This window comes from Oncorhynchus masou, chromosome 1 (genome assembly GCF_036934945.1).
Source record: "Oncorhynchus masou masou isolate Uvic2021 chromosome 1, UVic_Omas_1.1, whole genome shotgun sequence".
Classification (NCBI taxonomy): Eukaryota; Metazoa; Chordata; class Actinopteri; order Salmoniformes; family Salmonidae; genus Oncorhynchus; species Oncorhynchus masou.
The window spans coordinates 57,891,340-57,907,302 of NC_088212.1; the positions used below are offsets into that span (position 1 = coordinate 57,891,340).

Genomic DNA, 15,963 nt, shown 5'->3' on the forward strand with positions numbered 1-15,963 from the left:
GGTCGAGACCCAGGGTCTCGAGCTTAATGATGAGTTTGAAGGGTACTATGGTGTTAAAGGCTGAGCTGTAATCGATGAACAGCATTCTTACATAGATATTCCTCTCGTCCAGATGGGTTAGGGCAGTGTGCAGTGTGATTGCGAATGGGTCGTCTGTGGACCTATTGGGGCGGTAAGTAAATTGGAGTGGGTCTAGGGTGTCAGGTAGGGTGGAGGTGATATGGTCCTTGACTAGTCTCTCAAAGCACTTCATGATGATGGAAGTGAGTGCTACGGTGCAATAGTCATTTAGCTCAGTTACCTTAGCTTTCTTGGGAACAGGAACAATGGTTGGTGGCCCACATGAAGCATGTAGGAACAGCAGACTGGGATAAGGATTGATTGAATATGTCCGTAAATACACCAGCCAGCTGATCTGTGCATGCTCTGAGGACGCGGCCAGGGATGACGTCTGGGCCGGCAGCCTTGCGAGGGCTGAGCCAACAGACTTGCGTTTAAATGTTTTACTCACGTTGGCTGCAGTGAAGGAGAGCCCGCAGGTTTTAGTAGGGGGCTGTGTCGGTGGCACTGTATTGTCCTCAAAGCGAGCAAAGAAGTTGTTTCGTTTGTCTTGGAGCAAGAAATATTGTCCCATGTATGTACATTGTGTAATTTATTGATGGTCCGTACCTAGCCCCATAGGGATATCCAAAGTCAACCCAAATGTACAATGGTCAGCGTGCTGGGCACTACTTGGGTGCTGTCAGCTGTAGGCAGGATTTAAATATACCCAACAGAAGGAAAATGTTAGGTACACTTCATACCATGACATACCCTTTTTTCCTAATAATCTCCCAAATCTCAGTTTTGAACAAGACTGACTTTATGACCAACATTATCATATTTACATTTTGTAGTACATTTTGACACAAGAATACATGTATCTGACACATATCGATGCCACATAGGCTATTTTCAACCAGGGACATAGTTGTTTTGATCCAGTCTCTCTTTAATAGTATAAATGTAGTAAGTTAAACTGCCACTGTATATTTCAACAAAAGCAGAGACTTAACAAACCTTTATTAGGAAGAAACACGAAACAACCAATAGTCAAAATTCTGAGAGTTTATTTTAAGTGGTAGATTTTTTTCTGTTCCAAGGGTTTGTGTAATAATAATGACAGTAATTACAAAAATGAGAGTACAGATGAACTGTGTGAAGGCGTATGTATGTGTTTGCTGAAATATGAACGCAGCAGTTCGACTCAAAATCGCCTGACACCTTTTGAAGTATATATATTATAAAACTAATTGTTTTAACAATACCACTATTATTGTTACAAAGACAATGACTGCCTTCTCTTGAGAATTCAATCTCAGCTTTGTATTGTACATGAAACACGTTGAGCTGACAGTCTCAGTTTACTAGAAAAATAGTTGATTTGCATCTCTCTACTTTTACTAATTGGCACACGCAACTGAAATCCACTCATCAATTCTGTTAGTAATACTAATTGGTAGTCAAGAGAAAACTATAACAATCACAACAATGTAAGATGAACATTTTTAATTTAAAAAAAACTCAAGTATATCAAATCTACTGGTTAAAATCATCTCAAACAAGGAGCTCTGCCTTGACTCCAGTTGAACTAATGTAAAGGAACTGAGAGCGTACAAAAAAATACAACAAACTCTGGTTGTACATCACAAGGTTGTCTAGGTAGATCTAAAACACTGCTGAGTTCAAGAGTATCTGTTTCTTGCATATCTTGCATAATACAGCAAGTCCAGAACTGCATTCTTACTTGCCAAATTGCCAGGCCACTGACAGCTGGACATTTTTGTGAAAAAAAATGTGTTTGTCTACATTTGTGGGATATTTGGTCAATATTCAGAGACATTTAGCATTTGTTATACTGTATTTGAAGGAAGGGCCCACTTGACATCTCATAATTCACTTGTGCATATTATGTTTGTTGAAAAAGCAAAGGATATTGCGTAATAAAATCCAACCAATCACTTCTTCAATGTGAACTCATCCACCTTCTAGTTCTCCTTGCCTCTTCCCTTCTTTCCTGTAGGAAGACAATAAAAAAATGAAACAATAGGGTAAATTCATCATAGATTCCTTGCTCAATATTACATACTCATTTGTGGATAGGAATTTTACTTTATTACATTACTTACATTTCTACTTCTTACCTTTGGCCTTTGTCTTGGTCTTTGCGGGGCATGGCTTAGACACCTTGATGGTGGGTTGGCACTCTGCGTCGTACAGGGCCTTTTTCAGGGTTCCAGACCGGTTCTTGGATCCAGTAGCTGTATCACACTCACCCCAGCTGCCAAACTTATACTTGCAGTCAGCTGAAATTGCACAGTTCAGAAGGGAAAACCGTTGAGTATGATAGTTTTTTTTTAAAAGCCGACGTACGTTAGTTTCTTCCCTGCAATGAGTCTGGATCTGAGTACCTCCCCGATCCTTCACCGAATGCGGACACATTCGGGCCATCTGATTGGTCCAGAAACCAATGGTTTAGGCCAGAGCCAGAACACATGTGGGTAAAGTGACGGTTTGAAAATTCGGCATTGGCTTTGGTACTCTGATTGTTTAGAGACAATCCAATCATTGATGACTTTGCTTTGCACAACGCCCCTTGTGCCCCTCCTCCCAACAAACAACTTCAATGATGGCAGTCTCAGACTAAAGTATGTAGTGAACAACAGAGTAGCGGAAGAATTTAGTGTGAGTCATGTTGGGAAAATTATTATTATGATTAAATGACTGAACAAATCATTTTAAATGAACTGTAACTAAGTAAACTTATACTCCGTTTTATAATATCTGATTAACAATATGAGTTCATAAGAAGGGATTGTGTGACACGGACAAGGAGTAATTAAAGTTAATGAACACCATTCCAACTAGGCAGAAATGAATGGGTTGTGGATTAAGTAAGCAGATAAGGTAGTTAACCTATGGTTGAACCGACGAAACTGAGCTCTGGGGTGTTTTAGATAAGGCTGTGAGTGCATTCCTAGGTTCTCTGTTAATTAGAACTGTCAGCTTATCGATAATGTTGATGGGTCAAAAGTTAATTCAGTTATGTTGTGTGACCTGTGTGTGTGTTAGTAAGTTAGAATAAACTATTAACCTCACTTTGTCCCAGTCGAGAGGACGGGATTCTGTTAAGCAATGAAATTACGTCATGTTATTGTATATAAACTGTTGCTCGTGGTAACGTGGCAGCACGCTCCGAGAATAAATTCTGTTACCTATTATTGAAATGGCTGGTCTGCGTCTATTTTATGCAAACAAGAATCTTACAAATTCTCATAAAATAGATCAAGGCTTTTCAATGAATGAAAACACATTGGCATAATTAAATTACAGTAACAGTCATCAGACTATCATAGAACAGTCTGAACATAATTTATTCTAAAGAAATTGTTCTATAGTTTTTTTGCGGTTATGTAAATTACTAGGTATTTACTAAGAAATTCCAAGATACAATTCTAATTATGTAGTAATAACCTATGAATGACATGTTTGCTATATTTTTGATTGACTGACCACCACTTTACACTTTGAGAAATTGCAGGGTATATCAAGGGAAATGGAATCATCTATCAATGTATAATTCCTACCGCCGAACTCCTTCTTCCAATTGCAAGGCACTTTGCACTTCAGTTTCCTCATCTGGTCGTTGCAGGTGCCCTCTCTGACACCGGCTCCACAGTCTCCGTTGTTAGGCACACAGCTACCATAGCGCCCTTCCGCACACTCTGTGGCAGCACCCTTGGCCCCTTTCCCTTTCTCTGTGAAACAAAAATGTCAAGATGTAATTATGAAAAAATAAATATACACAGATGACAGAAATAATATCAGCAATATTCCAATTAGTAATTAGTACGGACAAGTTTCCAACCTTTCATGGGGCTTTATGAACCTCATGAAAGGTGCAACTGCCGTGCTAATTCTAAAACTGGGCACGGCATATTAAAGCCACACATAGCGAATCCCTTACCTCTTTTGTTTTTCCCTGCTTCAGTGGTGACTATCATCAAGGCCACCAGAAGCACCACAACTGTTGAGAACAAACCTCGCATACTGGAGAGAAAAGGAGAAAAGAGGGGAAAAAACAAAAAAACACGCCATTACAATCGTGGCACTAGAAATAATTTTGCCATTCTGTAGGTTATATTGTGTGTCATTTGAGATGATATCTGCTGTTCCGAAGGTCAACCTGATTTTTCCTCTGGTGTGTATCTATAATCGAGATGAGAGTTGAAAGACCACGATCAAGGTCAAATATTGATCGTTGCCAGCTATTCAAACTAATTCACCCCTGTCCGTTCATGAGGAGTCTGCACATTACAATGAGAGGTTCTCTACTTTAGAGGTGAAAAGTGAATAAAGGATTATGGTCAAAGAGTAAAACAAGTCATGTTATATGAAATGAATTACATGAAACAGTTTTAAAGCTTGACACTCGAGCCTGTGAGAGTAAGAACTAGGAAAATACATGTGAGAGGGCTGAAAGATTGTATTGATTTTTACCCTATGCTCTCATGACTCAATTTAGGGTCAATCAGACAAACCGTGAGGCACACAACCAGCAATGAGGATCAATGGGTCATGAGCTACCCACTCCACCCTTTCACTTCCCCTTACACAAAACAACATGTTTTCCAACATGAACACAAAACAAAATACAACATTTCATTTTGTGACATGCAGTTGCCTGGAATATGTTCAAAAACATAAATCTATCCGGCTCATGTTGATGGCACATTAAACACAATTCATGTCATCTTATTGTCACAATCGCGCATCCCATCTTTGTGTATCATGGTCATTGCATTATGCAGACATAACACTGTGTTTTCACTTTTTACTCTGACATCATTGCACGCGCAATAGAACACCAGAATATGTACTGCAAATTGTTTTTTTACCACGTTGCCAGACATTCTCCTCGGTTTCATCAACAAAACAATAAAATATATAGCTGCAAGCACCACTGGTGGAGTTCAGCTATGGGCCTACCGTGACACAAATTTGACACATAGCCCCAGGACGAGTTACTTCGGTACTTTCCAAATATCAGAATTCACAATCAAACTGATCATGCGATCATGCTTTTGATGTATGTTGGACCATTAACGTCTTCTTCTCCAGAACCGCTGGACCGATCGGGACCAAATTTGGTATATAGCATCTATGAATGCAAGACTAGCTGAAACAATATGGCCGCTTTGAGCCAATGAGCTTGCATGTCCAACAGCGCCACAATGTGGCCAAACTCAACCCTACTTTACAGGTTAGCTTGGCTGGCCATGTTGTTTGAGGTATGTTTCTGCTAAACCCCTGAAAACAAAGGCACTGGGGCGACCAGTTACAGATTTCAGCTTTAAATTCAAAAGAAAAGGACAGTAACTCATAGATAAAGAAATAGCCCTCTATTTCTGAAATGTCTGGTTGTCTATAAGGCATCCTCCTAGACTCTCAAGTTCTGAGTTTCTATTTATTCTCTGACTTAATTGAGTTCATGTCTATTCTTTCTGCCAACAGTCCCAGAGCTAGCAGCAGGGGATGGATGGCAGCACCAGATCACCATGGTGAAGGCTAACCCACCTGCTGGGAGGTGATAGGGGCCGCCCTGACAGGGAGAGCTCGATGGAAGAGGCTTGGTTTGAAGCAATTCTTCTGGGGGACATGGGGGAACTGCTTGTCTCTGTCTGGGTTAGAAGAGTTCAGAGCTGTGCCGGGACAGACAGGTCCAGTATTAGTTTGAAGAACACCCACAAAGAGTAACTCTTTTCATTCCAGGAATCTGACATCAATTACACAAACAAGGTTGCCTATAATACCAAATCCTTGATTTTGTGGTGGGAATCTAAAAGTATTTCACGCTTTCCCTTCAAAAGATTAGCGGCCCTATTCAATCAATCTGCTTCCCAGGGTAATAAAAACTGAAACATTGCTTCTCACTATGCAAAGAAGTATTTGAAATATTATTACGTTTATATCTGTGACATACAATCAAGATTCAAGGCACAAGATGTGTTTTCTGTACCATACCCTGATTATTGGCTAGGAGTAATTAGGACCCCTCGTTAATGACTGGCAAAATGCATAAATCATACAAGTTTCCTAGTGGAACACAAACAATGAAGCCATCGAGAACAAAGAATTGAGATTACACAGTAGCAAGAAACTAAGATGTCACGTTCTGGGCTGTTCACAATACGTCATGTGGACGTTACAATGAATCTTCCTACAACACAAACTAAGACGCCAACCATGCAAACCAAAATTGGTTCTGTGAAAGTTCCCAGAACATTGGTTAGGTTGTGGCAAATGTTCTCATAATACAACAACAGTCCAGTTGTGCTGATGATTATACAATGTTTTGTCAAGATCGTTAGAAGCATACTCGGACCAACGTGCAGCGTGATCTGGGTTCCACATCTTTATTTAGTGAAATGCACAAAACAATAAAGCAAGAACAAACGTGACGACAATGGAGTGCTGACATACAACTACTCATAAACAATATCCCACAAAACACAGGTGGAAAAAAGCTACCTGGCGGAACTGGACACCGGCCATGGCCTGGACATCGGTGCAGAGGAAGACTCCTGCCATGGAGCTGGATTGGACGCCGTGTTCGGACTGGACATCGGCGCAGAGGAAGGATCCTGAGCTGGAGGTTCTGGACCGTGGACCGTCTCAGGAGGTTCGGACTGTGGACCATCTCAGGAGGTTCCTGACTGTGGACCGTCGTAGGCGGTCCACAGTCCGGAAATCATCACCGGAGGTTCCGGACTGGAAATCGTCGCCGAAAGCTCTGGACTGGGGACTGTCGCCGGAAGCTCTGGACTGGGGACCGTCGCCTGAAGCTCTGGACTGGGGAGGCACACTGGAGGCCTGATGCGTGGGGCTGGCACATGTGGCACCGGACTGGTGACACGCACCTCAGGACGAGTGCGAGGAGCAAGCACAGGACGTACCTGACTGGGAAGGCGCACTTGAGGGAGAGTGCGAGGAGCAGGCACAGGACGTACCTGACTGGGAGCACACACTTCAGGGAGAATGTGAGGAGCAGGCACAGGACATACCTGACTGGGAAGGCGCACATGAGGAAGAGAGCGAGGAGCAGGCACAGGACGTACAGGGCTGTGGAGACGTACTGGAGACCTGGTGCATATAGCCGGCATCAATGGTACCGGTTTGATGATACACCTCGCCCGGCAAATGCGAGGAGCTGGCACAGGACGTACTGGCTATGAAGGCGCACTGGAGACCTGGTGCGTATCGCCGGCATTAAATTGTACTGGAACTTTAACACACTTCGCACGGCAAGTGCGAGGAGCTGGCACAGAATGGACTGGGCTGTGAAGGCGCACTAGAGACCTGGCACGCATAGCCAGCATCAATTGTACCGGAACTTTAACACACTTCGCACGGCAAGTGCGCGGAGCTGGCACAGGATGTACTGGGCTGTGAATTCGCACTGGAGACCTGGTGCGTATAGCCGGCATCAATTGTACCGGAACTTTAACACACTTCTCAGGACGAGTACGGGGAGCTGACTCATGTGGCATTAAACTAATTACATGCTCCTTAGGGCAACTGTCGTGCATCTTCCACCAACTTAACAACCCTCTCCGCTCTTTCTCCTCCAATACCTCCACCCAATCTCTGACGCTCTCCTTTCACTCTCCTCCAGTATCTGCCTCTTCTCCCAGACTGGCTCTGGTTCACTCCTCGGCTCCGCCGACCACCCCGCGTGCCCCTCCCAATTCATTTTTTCTTTTTCGGTCTGTCTTTTGGGCTTTCCTTGTGGCCGCGAACCCCGGCGTCGTCGCTGTCCTCCCTTCTCTCCGTGCGTCTCCCACCAAGGAAGGCGATCCTTTCCTGCCAGGATTTCCTCCCAAGTCCAGGATCCTTTCCCATCCAGAATCTCCTCCCAAGTCCATGTTACCCTCTCCTCCTGGGCACGCTGCTTGGTCCTGTTGTGGTGGGATATTCTGTCACGATCGATAGAAGCATACTCGGACCAACGTGCAGCGTGATCTGGGTTCCACATCTTTATTTAGTGAAACGCACAAAACAATAAAGCAAGAACGAAACGTGACAACAATTGAGTGCTGACATACAACTACCCATAAACAATATCCCACAAAACACAGGTGGAAAAAAGCTACCTAAATATGATCCACAATTAGAGACAACGATTACCAGCTGCCTCTAATTGGGAATCATACAAATTCACCAACATTGAAAACAAAACTAGAACCCCACATAGAAATAATAAACTAGACTAACCCCCAGTCACGCCCTGACCATAGAAAATAAGGGCTCTCTATGGTCAGGACGTGACATGTTTCTATAAAACATTCGCTTGATGTTGCAAGAATGATCCCAGAACACATTTGGTCTGGTCTTTAAAGGTTCCCGGAATGTTTCATTGGGTTGTGGGAACAGTCTGGTGGGAACATTGTGGGGACGTCACAAAAGCTATGTTCCCAAAACGAAAAAACCTTCCAGTTGTGCAGATGATTATGCAATGTTTATGCAATTATGCAATTTGAGAATGCAAAAAACATTCACCTGATGTTATGTGAACATTCCCAGAACACATTGTTTTATGTTCTTTAAAAGTTCCTAACACATATCTTTATGTTGTGGGAACATGGCAAAAAATATATTCCCAAAACACAACTGTCCAGTTGTGCAGATAATTACAAGATACTATTAGGTTGAAAAAACATTTGCCTGATGTTGCAAGAACGTTCCCAGAACATGTTTTTATGTTCTTTAAAAGGTTCCCAAAACATTTATTTAGGTTATGGGAACATTGTGGGGATATGACAAGATAGGTTCCAAAAACACAAAATCTGTCCAGTTTTGAAGGCATTCTTACAATGTTTGTATCAGGGTGCACAAAACAATCCCTCAATGTTTTTTTTAACCTTTATTTAACTAGGCAAGTCAGTTAAGAACAAATTCTTATTTTCAATGACGGCCTAGGAACAGTGGGTTAACTGCCTGTTCAGGGGCAGAATGACAGATTTTGTACCTTGTCAGCTCTGGGATTTGAACTTGCAACCTTTTGGTTACTCGTCCAATGCTCTAACCACTAGGCTACACTGCCACCTGTTGTTTCCAGAATTATCAAATTAAGTTTTGAACAGTCCATAGATATTTCTTTCATGTGTCAGTGCTATCTTACTGTTTAGGAAGTTAGTTGTACAACAATCCATGTAGAAACACACGGCAATTATTTGGAATTACATGATTTTACCATAATTAGTTGATAGTCACAAGCAGGGATCAAACCCGGGCTTTGGACTGTTATCCCTGGAATGAATCCACTGCACCACTGGGGTGTGACTAACACAAATATAAAACTGTTTACACCTTTACTCTGACTTCCAGGTTGTGGTCTTAGTCGTTGTAAAAGATATAATAACAAAATCTAGAAAAATAAGTATCCTCTATTTCTTTCTTTTTCTTTCTGTAAAGTTTGACTTGATTTCAGAATTCATGTTCAATTATTTCCTGGCAGATTGTGGTGAAGTGTACATAGACTTGCATGCATATGTACTAAGACATATACTGTAGCCATAGTTTGGATCATCATTTAAGGATCCACTGGAAACATCAAGATCGTGGTGGTGCAGCAAACCAAGTAGCAAACTAAGTAGGCTGCAGGGCTTGAAGATAGCAGATTGCAGGTTCAAATCTACTTGATTGCCATTGTTGAAAAAAGCTACAGCTTTGTTTGGACAATACCCTAATATAATAATGAAAGAGGATAGGGATGCCATTCGTTTAAAACTTTGGCAACTTCCTACAGCATAATAATGTTACATTACACATAAATGTTAGCAGAACATTGCAGCAATGTTTTCAGAACTAATTGCATTATCGTTGAAGTATGTTTTTAGAACAATTCTGGATCGTCGTGGATCGTCATAACCTTACAGAATAGCTTTATTAGAATCCTGCAGGGAGGTTTATTGTTATCGGGATTAATAGTAATTTCTCCATCAACATTCGCTGAATATTCCTGGAATGTTTTTTAAGAACAACTTCTATTGCTCCAACATTATATTGCTTAAGTATTTTCAGGGAACATTATTACAACCATCATGTCAATGTCACACTATAACCTTTTTGAAACCATTGTAGGAATGAATATTCCCTGCTTTTTGTCATGGGTGTTTTGAAAATCATTTCCATCAACATTAGCAGAACGTTCCTGTACTGTTTCCTCAGAACCAGTTCTACTGCTCCCACATTTTGTTGCGGCAGTATGTTTCTAAGAACATTACCGGAACATTGTGTTATTACATTCCCCGGCAACCTAATGACAACCTAATGACAACCTAATGACAACCTTAGGGGAATGTTCTGTTGCAGTTTTTACAGATGTTGTGAAGTAAATGTGAGTGAATGTTGGGAGAAGATTCCAAGAACATAGCCACAGATTCCAAGGACCCCCCCCCCCCCCCCACATCAACTTAACGGGAATCTTAGATAATGTTCTGTGAATGTTCCCGGTTTTCTGGGAAGTCTCTGATGAACAGCACCCTTGTGTATTTCCCATTGCCCACGCAAACTCATCTAACAGCAACATTTGTTTTATTGGTTTGTGCCTGAGCCAATGTCCAGAAGCCGAGCAGAGATGGCAGTCACATCCTCTCACATTGCAGTATGCTCGCATTGAACTTTCCCTGCCTGCGGGCAACCCTGGATAGAAAGGTCAGCTACAACTGATGAATCAACAACTCACTGGAAAAGTCCAATCCATTAGAGGTTATCACCTCTCTGAACTATGGCCTCGTACTGTGTGAGGTAGAATGCCATAAGCGGCAGCCATCCACTCACTACTGAAAGGGAGCTGGTCTACCTGAGAATCTACCAAGGCACAATCCTTCTATCGAGCAATTTTACAATTGGCTTCTGAAAGTGTTATATCTGTATTTGACTGCTCATCAAAAGGACTGAGAATGAAAGTGATGGCTACACAAATACCAGGCCAGCAGGCCCTCTGGCACATACACTTACTGCTCCTCTTCAAGCCAGTTGATCAAATATTCTGCTGGCCCAGTAAATCTGTCTTCTGTCCTCAAAAAAGTAATTAGGCGCCAGTGGCCAGTAAGCATAACTAAACACTCCAAGCAACCATAAAACTCTGGAAACTCCCCATTCTCAACTGCCACCCACTCCCCCCACCCCCCCCCACCTAGCAGTTCCAATGACATTCTTCCCCTGGTCATAAATGTCGAGGGGCTACTCCAGGCAACACATTTGTCATTGATGAAACAACACCCAGCAGGCCTCGTCTAACCCACTGAGCCTTGCCGTGGGTGAGGCCCGGAGAGCACTCAAAATCTTTCATCGTTCTTTGCTAATGTAGACTCCCTGTATCAAAATAGAGCCTTTTCCTGGTCTCCTTTCACTCCATTCTAAAGGGCCACTAGACAGATCCCATGCAGAGTCTTTGTTCCACACATCTGAATGTGACCTTAGCATATTGGGAGAAAGGTCATCTTAAAATACTACAGCTTACAAGAAATAGCATGCTGAAAGACTTGCTAAATATGCCGACAAACATTGCTATTTTTATCTGTGCCAGTAATTTTTTATCCATGAGTAATGCAGCTGTAACAAGAATGTTAGAATACTTAGGTATGGGTGTGTAAGAGATCTTCTTTACCCAACCATAAACATGTTATTATGAAACATCGCCCACTATTAACACCCCACCCAACTACCACCATCTACCCATCACACAATGGGATGAGCATAATATTTATTGCCTAGCAGAAAGCAAACCAAATAGTAAAATTGGACCAGACACCTTAACCATCATAATTCAATTGACTCAAATGGTGGTTCATCTTGCTAATAATCTGATCATGGTCAAATAGATAACATTAGAGTTACTGTCAAACACACATCTAGATCAGTTCTACAACGAAACATTAACAACACATGGAAAGCAGGACCACACTGAACCTGAAAAGCATAAAGGGTTAAAGTCACTCTTGTTTTTACTGCAAAGCAGCATTCCTCGTCTTCTCAGAAAAGCCACTGACCGCAAAAAAAAGAGGATGGAATGCCCACTAAGACCAATAAGAGAGAAGCTGCGGGGTCGAGGGTCATTCTAAAGAAAGACAGTTAACAAAGACCCAGAATGTCCTGGCCTACTTAAGGAAGTAACACTTAGTGGCCAACAAATGGCTGAATCACATGCTTTATTTGATCTAATATACAAAATGTAGGTGGATTCTGGCCGTCAGAGACCGACAGTGCAAGGACATAGTGGAACACATTATTAACTCAAATAGGATGAGTGCACTTTATCTACTATATGGTCAACAGCTAAACGTTCTCCCTGCCATCAATGACATGGAAATATTATCCCTTCTGGTTGAGGCTTGGCAGTCATGACAGAATGGTTTATTCTCTAAAAGAGACAATGGCCCTTACCTACTTACTTCACATTGCTTCTTATTTCACGATACGCTAACATAACCAACGACAGACTCCATCATACCCATGAGCAGTGAGAGAATAGTTGAAGGGCCCTGCAGGCTGAACGGTGCATTTCAATAGCCAGGGAGAGTTTTATCTGTCTTTTCAAAGCTGTTTTCTCTCCACTGATTATCTGTGCCATTGCCTCGAGGTCCATCTGCCAAGCTCACACAAGCTGTAAAGCCCCATGCTACCCCTCCTCCCTTTCTAAAACCATAACCCCGAGGCACAATCTGTATCCAGCGTGCCCAATAGCTTTCTAACAGAGACAAAAATACAACAGGAAAAACAATGATAACAACAGATTGAGGACTATCTTTTTCCAATTTCATCTCTCTAAGGTTATGTTGCTTTGGTTGTTATCTCTGACTGCAAATCATCTTTTACAGCCTCTTACACAGCCCCTACTTTGGATGGGGGGGGGGGCAGATAATTGTGGTCAGGTGAAAAGGTCCTGAGCAGTGAAAGACAAAGAAAGGAGAACAACTCTTGAATGTAGTGGATAGCAGTGAATGCAAGTACTTGAGTTTGGAGTCGATTTCAATGGTCATATTCTTGAGGTGGAAGAGATTTACATTTACATCCGTTTTAGTCATTTAGCAGGAGCTCTTATCCCGAGTCAATTACAGTTATTGCTCATGTGAAGTTTTCTGGTCATAAAAACCATTCAATGGCCCAAACTTAAGAGCAAAAGATTTCTGGCACATGAACACAATTAAGATTGTGGAATAAATGGCTACTTTAAGATGAACAAAGATATGCAAAAGTACACTTTCAAACTACGTAGCTTTCACTACAACTGAAATAGTAACAACTCAACATAATGAGTTATATTAAACAATATTCTTATATTGCGCAGGATTTATCTCAGTTCTAAATGTATAGCCGCGTTACTGTAACTATTGTGAGCTGTTATACTTGAGTTTGGAAGAAGTTCAGAGGGTACACCACCCACACACGTCTTATTATCATCAAAACTAGAATGTGTCACCCATGAGGACGTTGTCACACAGTGAAAATTAGCTAACATAATTAGAAAGTTATTAAACTCAAAGCAAAAACAATTACAACAAAACGTATCTTGGCCACAAGTTCTTCTGAGCCCTAAACAGAACAATTGTAGAATGAAACAAGTTCGTTCTGTTCAGTATTTTTTAATGTAATCCTTGACTTCATATTTATGATTCAACGAACGTGTTAACAATACGCAGTGCCACTGCGCTTCTTGCGCAAATCGCGTGTATGGGACAAAAGTTGTGTGTTCGTTACTGGCAAAAGTTATGAATATATGCAGTAAAGTCAACACATGGTGCATAAATTACTTAAAAGACCATAAAACTAAAAAGAAAAACTCAATAAAGAAACCTACACACAAATAAAACCTCCCAAATTACACACGACATGTCAGTTATCCTCCAGAGGATTCCGATGATGGAGACTATATATTTGAACTATTACAATTGAGTAATGACAACGTTGTATTGAGTGACACAAAGTAATCATTTTATCACTATACATTTGGATAAATACACATATAACTTACTTGTTTCTTTGATCGTACTTCTTGGCGAGAGTTAAAGGTCTTACTCTGAGCCACAAGAGAGTCCCACAGTCCTAGAATACCTCTATCCCCGTCAGCTTGCTCTTATTTGTCGCCCTCCCCTTTGTTTCTCCAAAACTAGTTTGAGCTGGTAACATTAGGGCCACACTAAATTAACCACCTAGTGACATCACTAACCCACGTGATGATTACGGGTCAAGAGACACCTAACCGCGCAACCCCTAGCCTAGGGTATAAACTTTTTGTTTTATTTTTGTGAATACCTAGAAGCCTAAATTATGATGTCTCAGTCATTGTTCTAGTCTTTCGAAGCAACAAGTATTTTTTTATGCTTGATAATTACAAATACATTGATTGCTATATATACCCATATCAATTTCACCACCAGACATTACCACAGAGAAAGGAAAGCATAATGACGTGCTCAGACTACCTACCATAGACAGATTCTATTATTCTATGGTGCCTACAGAATGCCTAGGGATGTAGGCATCAGAAATGCAGTGGTGTAAAGTACTTAAGTAAAAATACTTTAAAGTACTACTTAAGTAGTTATTTTTGTATCTGTACTTTACTTTACTATTTATATTTTTGACAACTTTTACTATTACTTCACTACATTCCTAATGAAAATAATGTATTTTCCCTGACACCCAAAATAACACGTTACATTTTGAATGCTGAGCAGGACAGGAAAATGGTCCAATTCATGCAGTTATCCAGACAACACATGGTCATCCCTTCTGCCTCTAATCTGGCGGACTCACTCAACAAATGCATCTATCGCAAATTAAATCTGTGTTGGAGTGTGCCCCTTGCCATACATACAGTTTAAAAACAAGAAAATGGTCCTGCCTGCTTTGCTTAATAGAAGGAATTTTAAATGATTCATACTTTTACTTTTGATACTTACAAATACTTTTAGACTTTTACTCAAGTAGTATTTTACTGGGTGACTTTTACTTTCTATTAAGGTATCTATACTTTTACTCAAGTATGACAATTGGGTACCTTTTCCACCACAGTAAATGCTATACAGGAGGACAGGAGGGATTGACCAGTTATTTGCCCTATAATTCCTGGCCACCTCTGATTTTGTACCCAGAGAGCTTATTGTCACACAACAGCTTCCATTAGACAGGGACACTGGATAAGAGCCATTTATAAACACCACTGTAAGCCAGAGGAAGCTGGTGGGAGGAGCTATAGGAGGACGGGCTCATTGTAAAGTCTGTAATGGAATTAATGTTATGGTGTCAAACATATGGAAATAACATGGTTTGACCATTTATTCAATTTCAGCCATATACAATGAGTCCGTCCTCCTGTAGCTCCTCCTACCAGCCTCCTCTAGTGTAAGCAAATGCTCGACCACAGGGCAGAGTAACAGTGTGGTGCCTAGATAGGTTGACAGTGTTTTACAGTAAATAACCACATTTTCAACAACTAGATGACTGTACTGATAACATACAACACATTCGGTATGTGTCTACATGTTATCTAGTATCGATGTACAGTATATCCAAGATAACTCTGTGACCTCGGGCCATGTGATTTGGTAATCCCAGGAGGGCAGGGGAGGTGAGTCAGGACCACAATAGCGATCAGACCAGATTCTGAACCATAGACAGGGACATTTCCAATTGCCAATTGGATAGCATGCCAACAATGAGTCAGAGCAAGGGGAAAAAAGCTGTTCAATTTCACAAACGGACCAAACTGATAAACACACATCCAATACAACATCCAGCAGTAACTGGTCAGTATCCAATTACAGTATTGAATCATTCCAGACGATGCACTATGAATCAGCTCTGACTTACATGACTCATCATTTTCAAACACATTGCATGTTGCAACACCGAGGC

General features: G+C 41.4%; 1 protein-coding gene across 2 annotated transcripts; it reads right to left on the bottom strand.

Annotated features, from left to right (window-relative positions):
• Positions 1-1,092: 1,092 nt before the first annotated feature.
• On the bottom strand, positions 1,093-14,230 carry LOC135546895 (midkine-B-like). Of its 2 annotated transcripts, XM_064975458.1 has the most exons (6): positions 14,078-14,230; positions 5,617-5,741; positions 4,007-4,089; positions 3,627-3,797; positions 2,184-2,345; positions 1,093-2,056 (listed from the first exon to the last, which is right to left on the bottom strand). In XM_064975458.1, the coding sequence occupies exons 2-6, from the start codon at positions 5,697-5,699 to the stop codon at positions 2,028-2,030; spliced, it is 528 nt and encodes a 175-aa protein (XP_064831530.1). In that variant the 5' UTR covers positions 5,700-5,741; positions 14,078-14,230; the 3' UTR covers positions 1,093-2,027. The 2 variants fall into 2 exon arrangements, with proteins under 2 accessions (XP_064831530.1, XP_064831537.1); XM_064975465.1 differs by lacking the exon at positions 5,617-5,741 and having other exon boundaries at positions 14,078-14,225.
• Between the last annotated feature and the right edge of the window lie 1,733 nt (positions 14,231-15,963).

Bases quoted from the DNA above. Each gene is read 5' to 3' on its own strand.
- LOC135546895 (XM_064975458.1), bottom strand. From the start codon at position 5,699: ATGTCCCCCAGAAGAATTGCTTCAAACCAAGCCTCTTCCATCGAGCTC. The intron at 4,090-5,616 runs GTGGGTTAGCCT...TTTTCTCTCCAG, and splicing joins CCCCTATCACCTCCCAGCAG to TATGCGAGGTTTGTTCTCAA. The intron at 2,346-3,626 runs GTAGGAATTATA...GTGCAATTTCAG, and splicing joins TTGGAAGAAGGAGTTCGGCG to CTGACTGCAAGTATAAGTTT.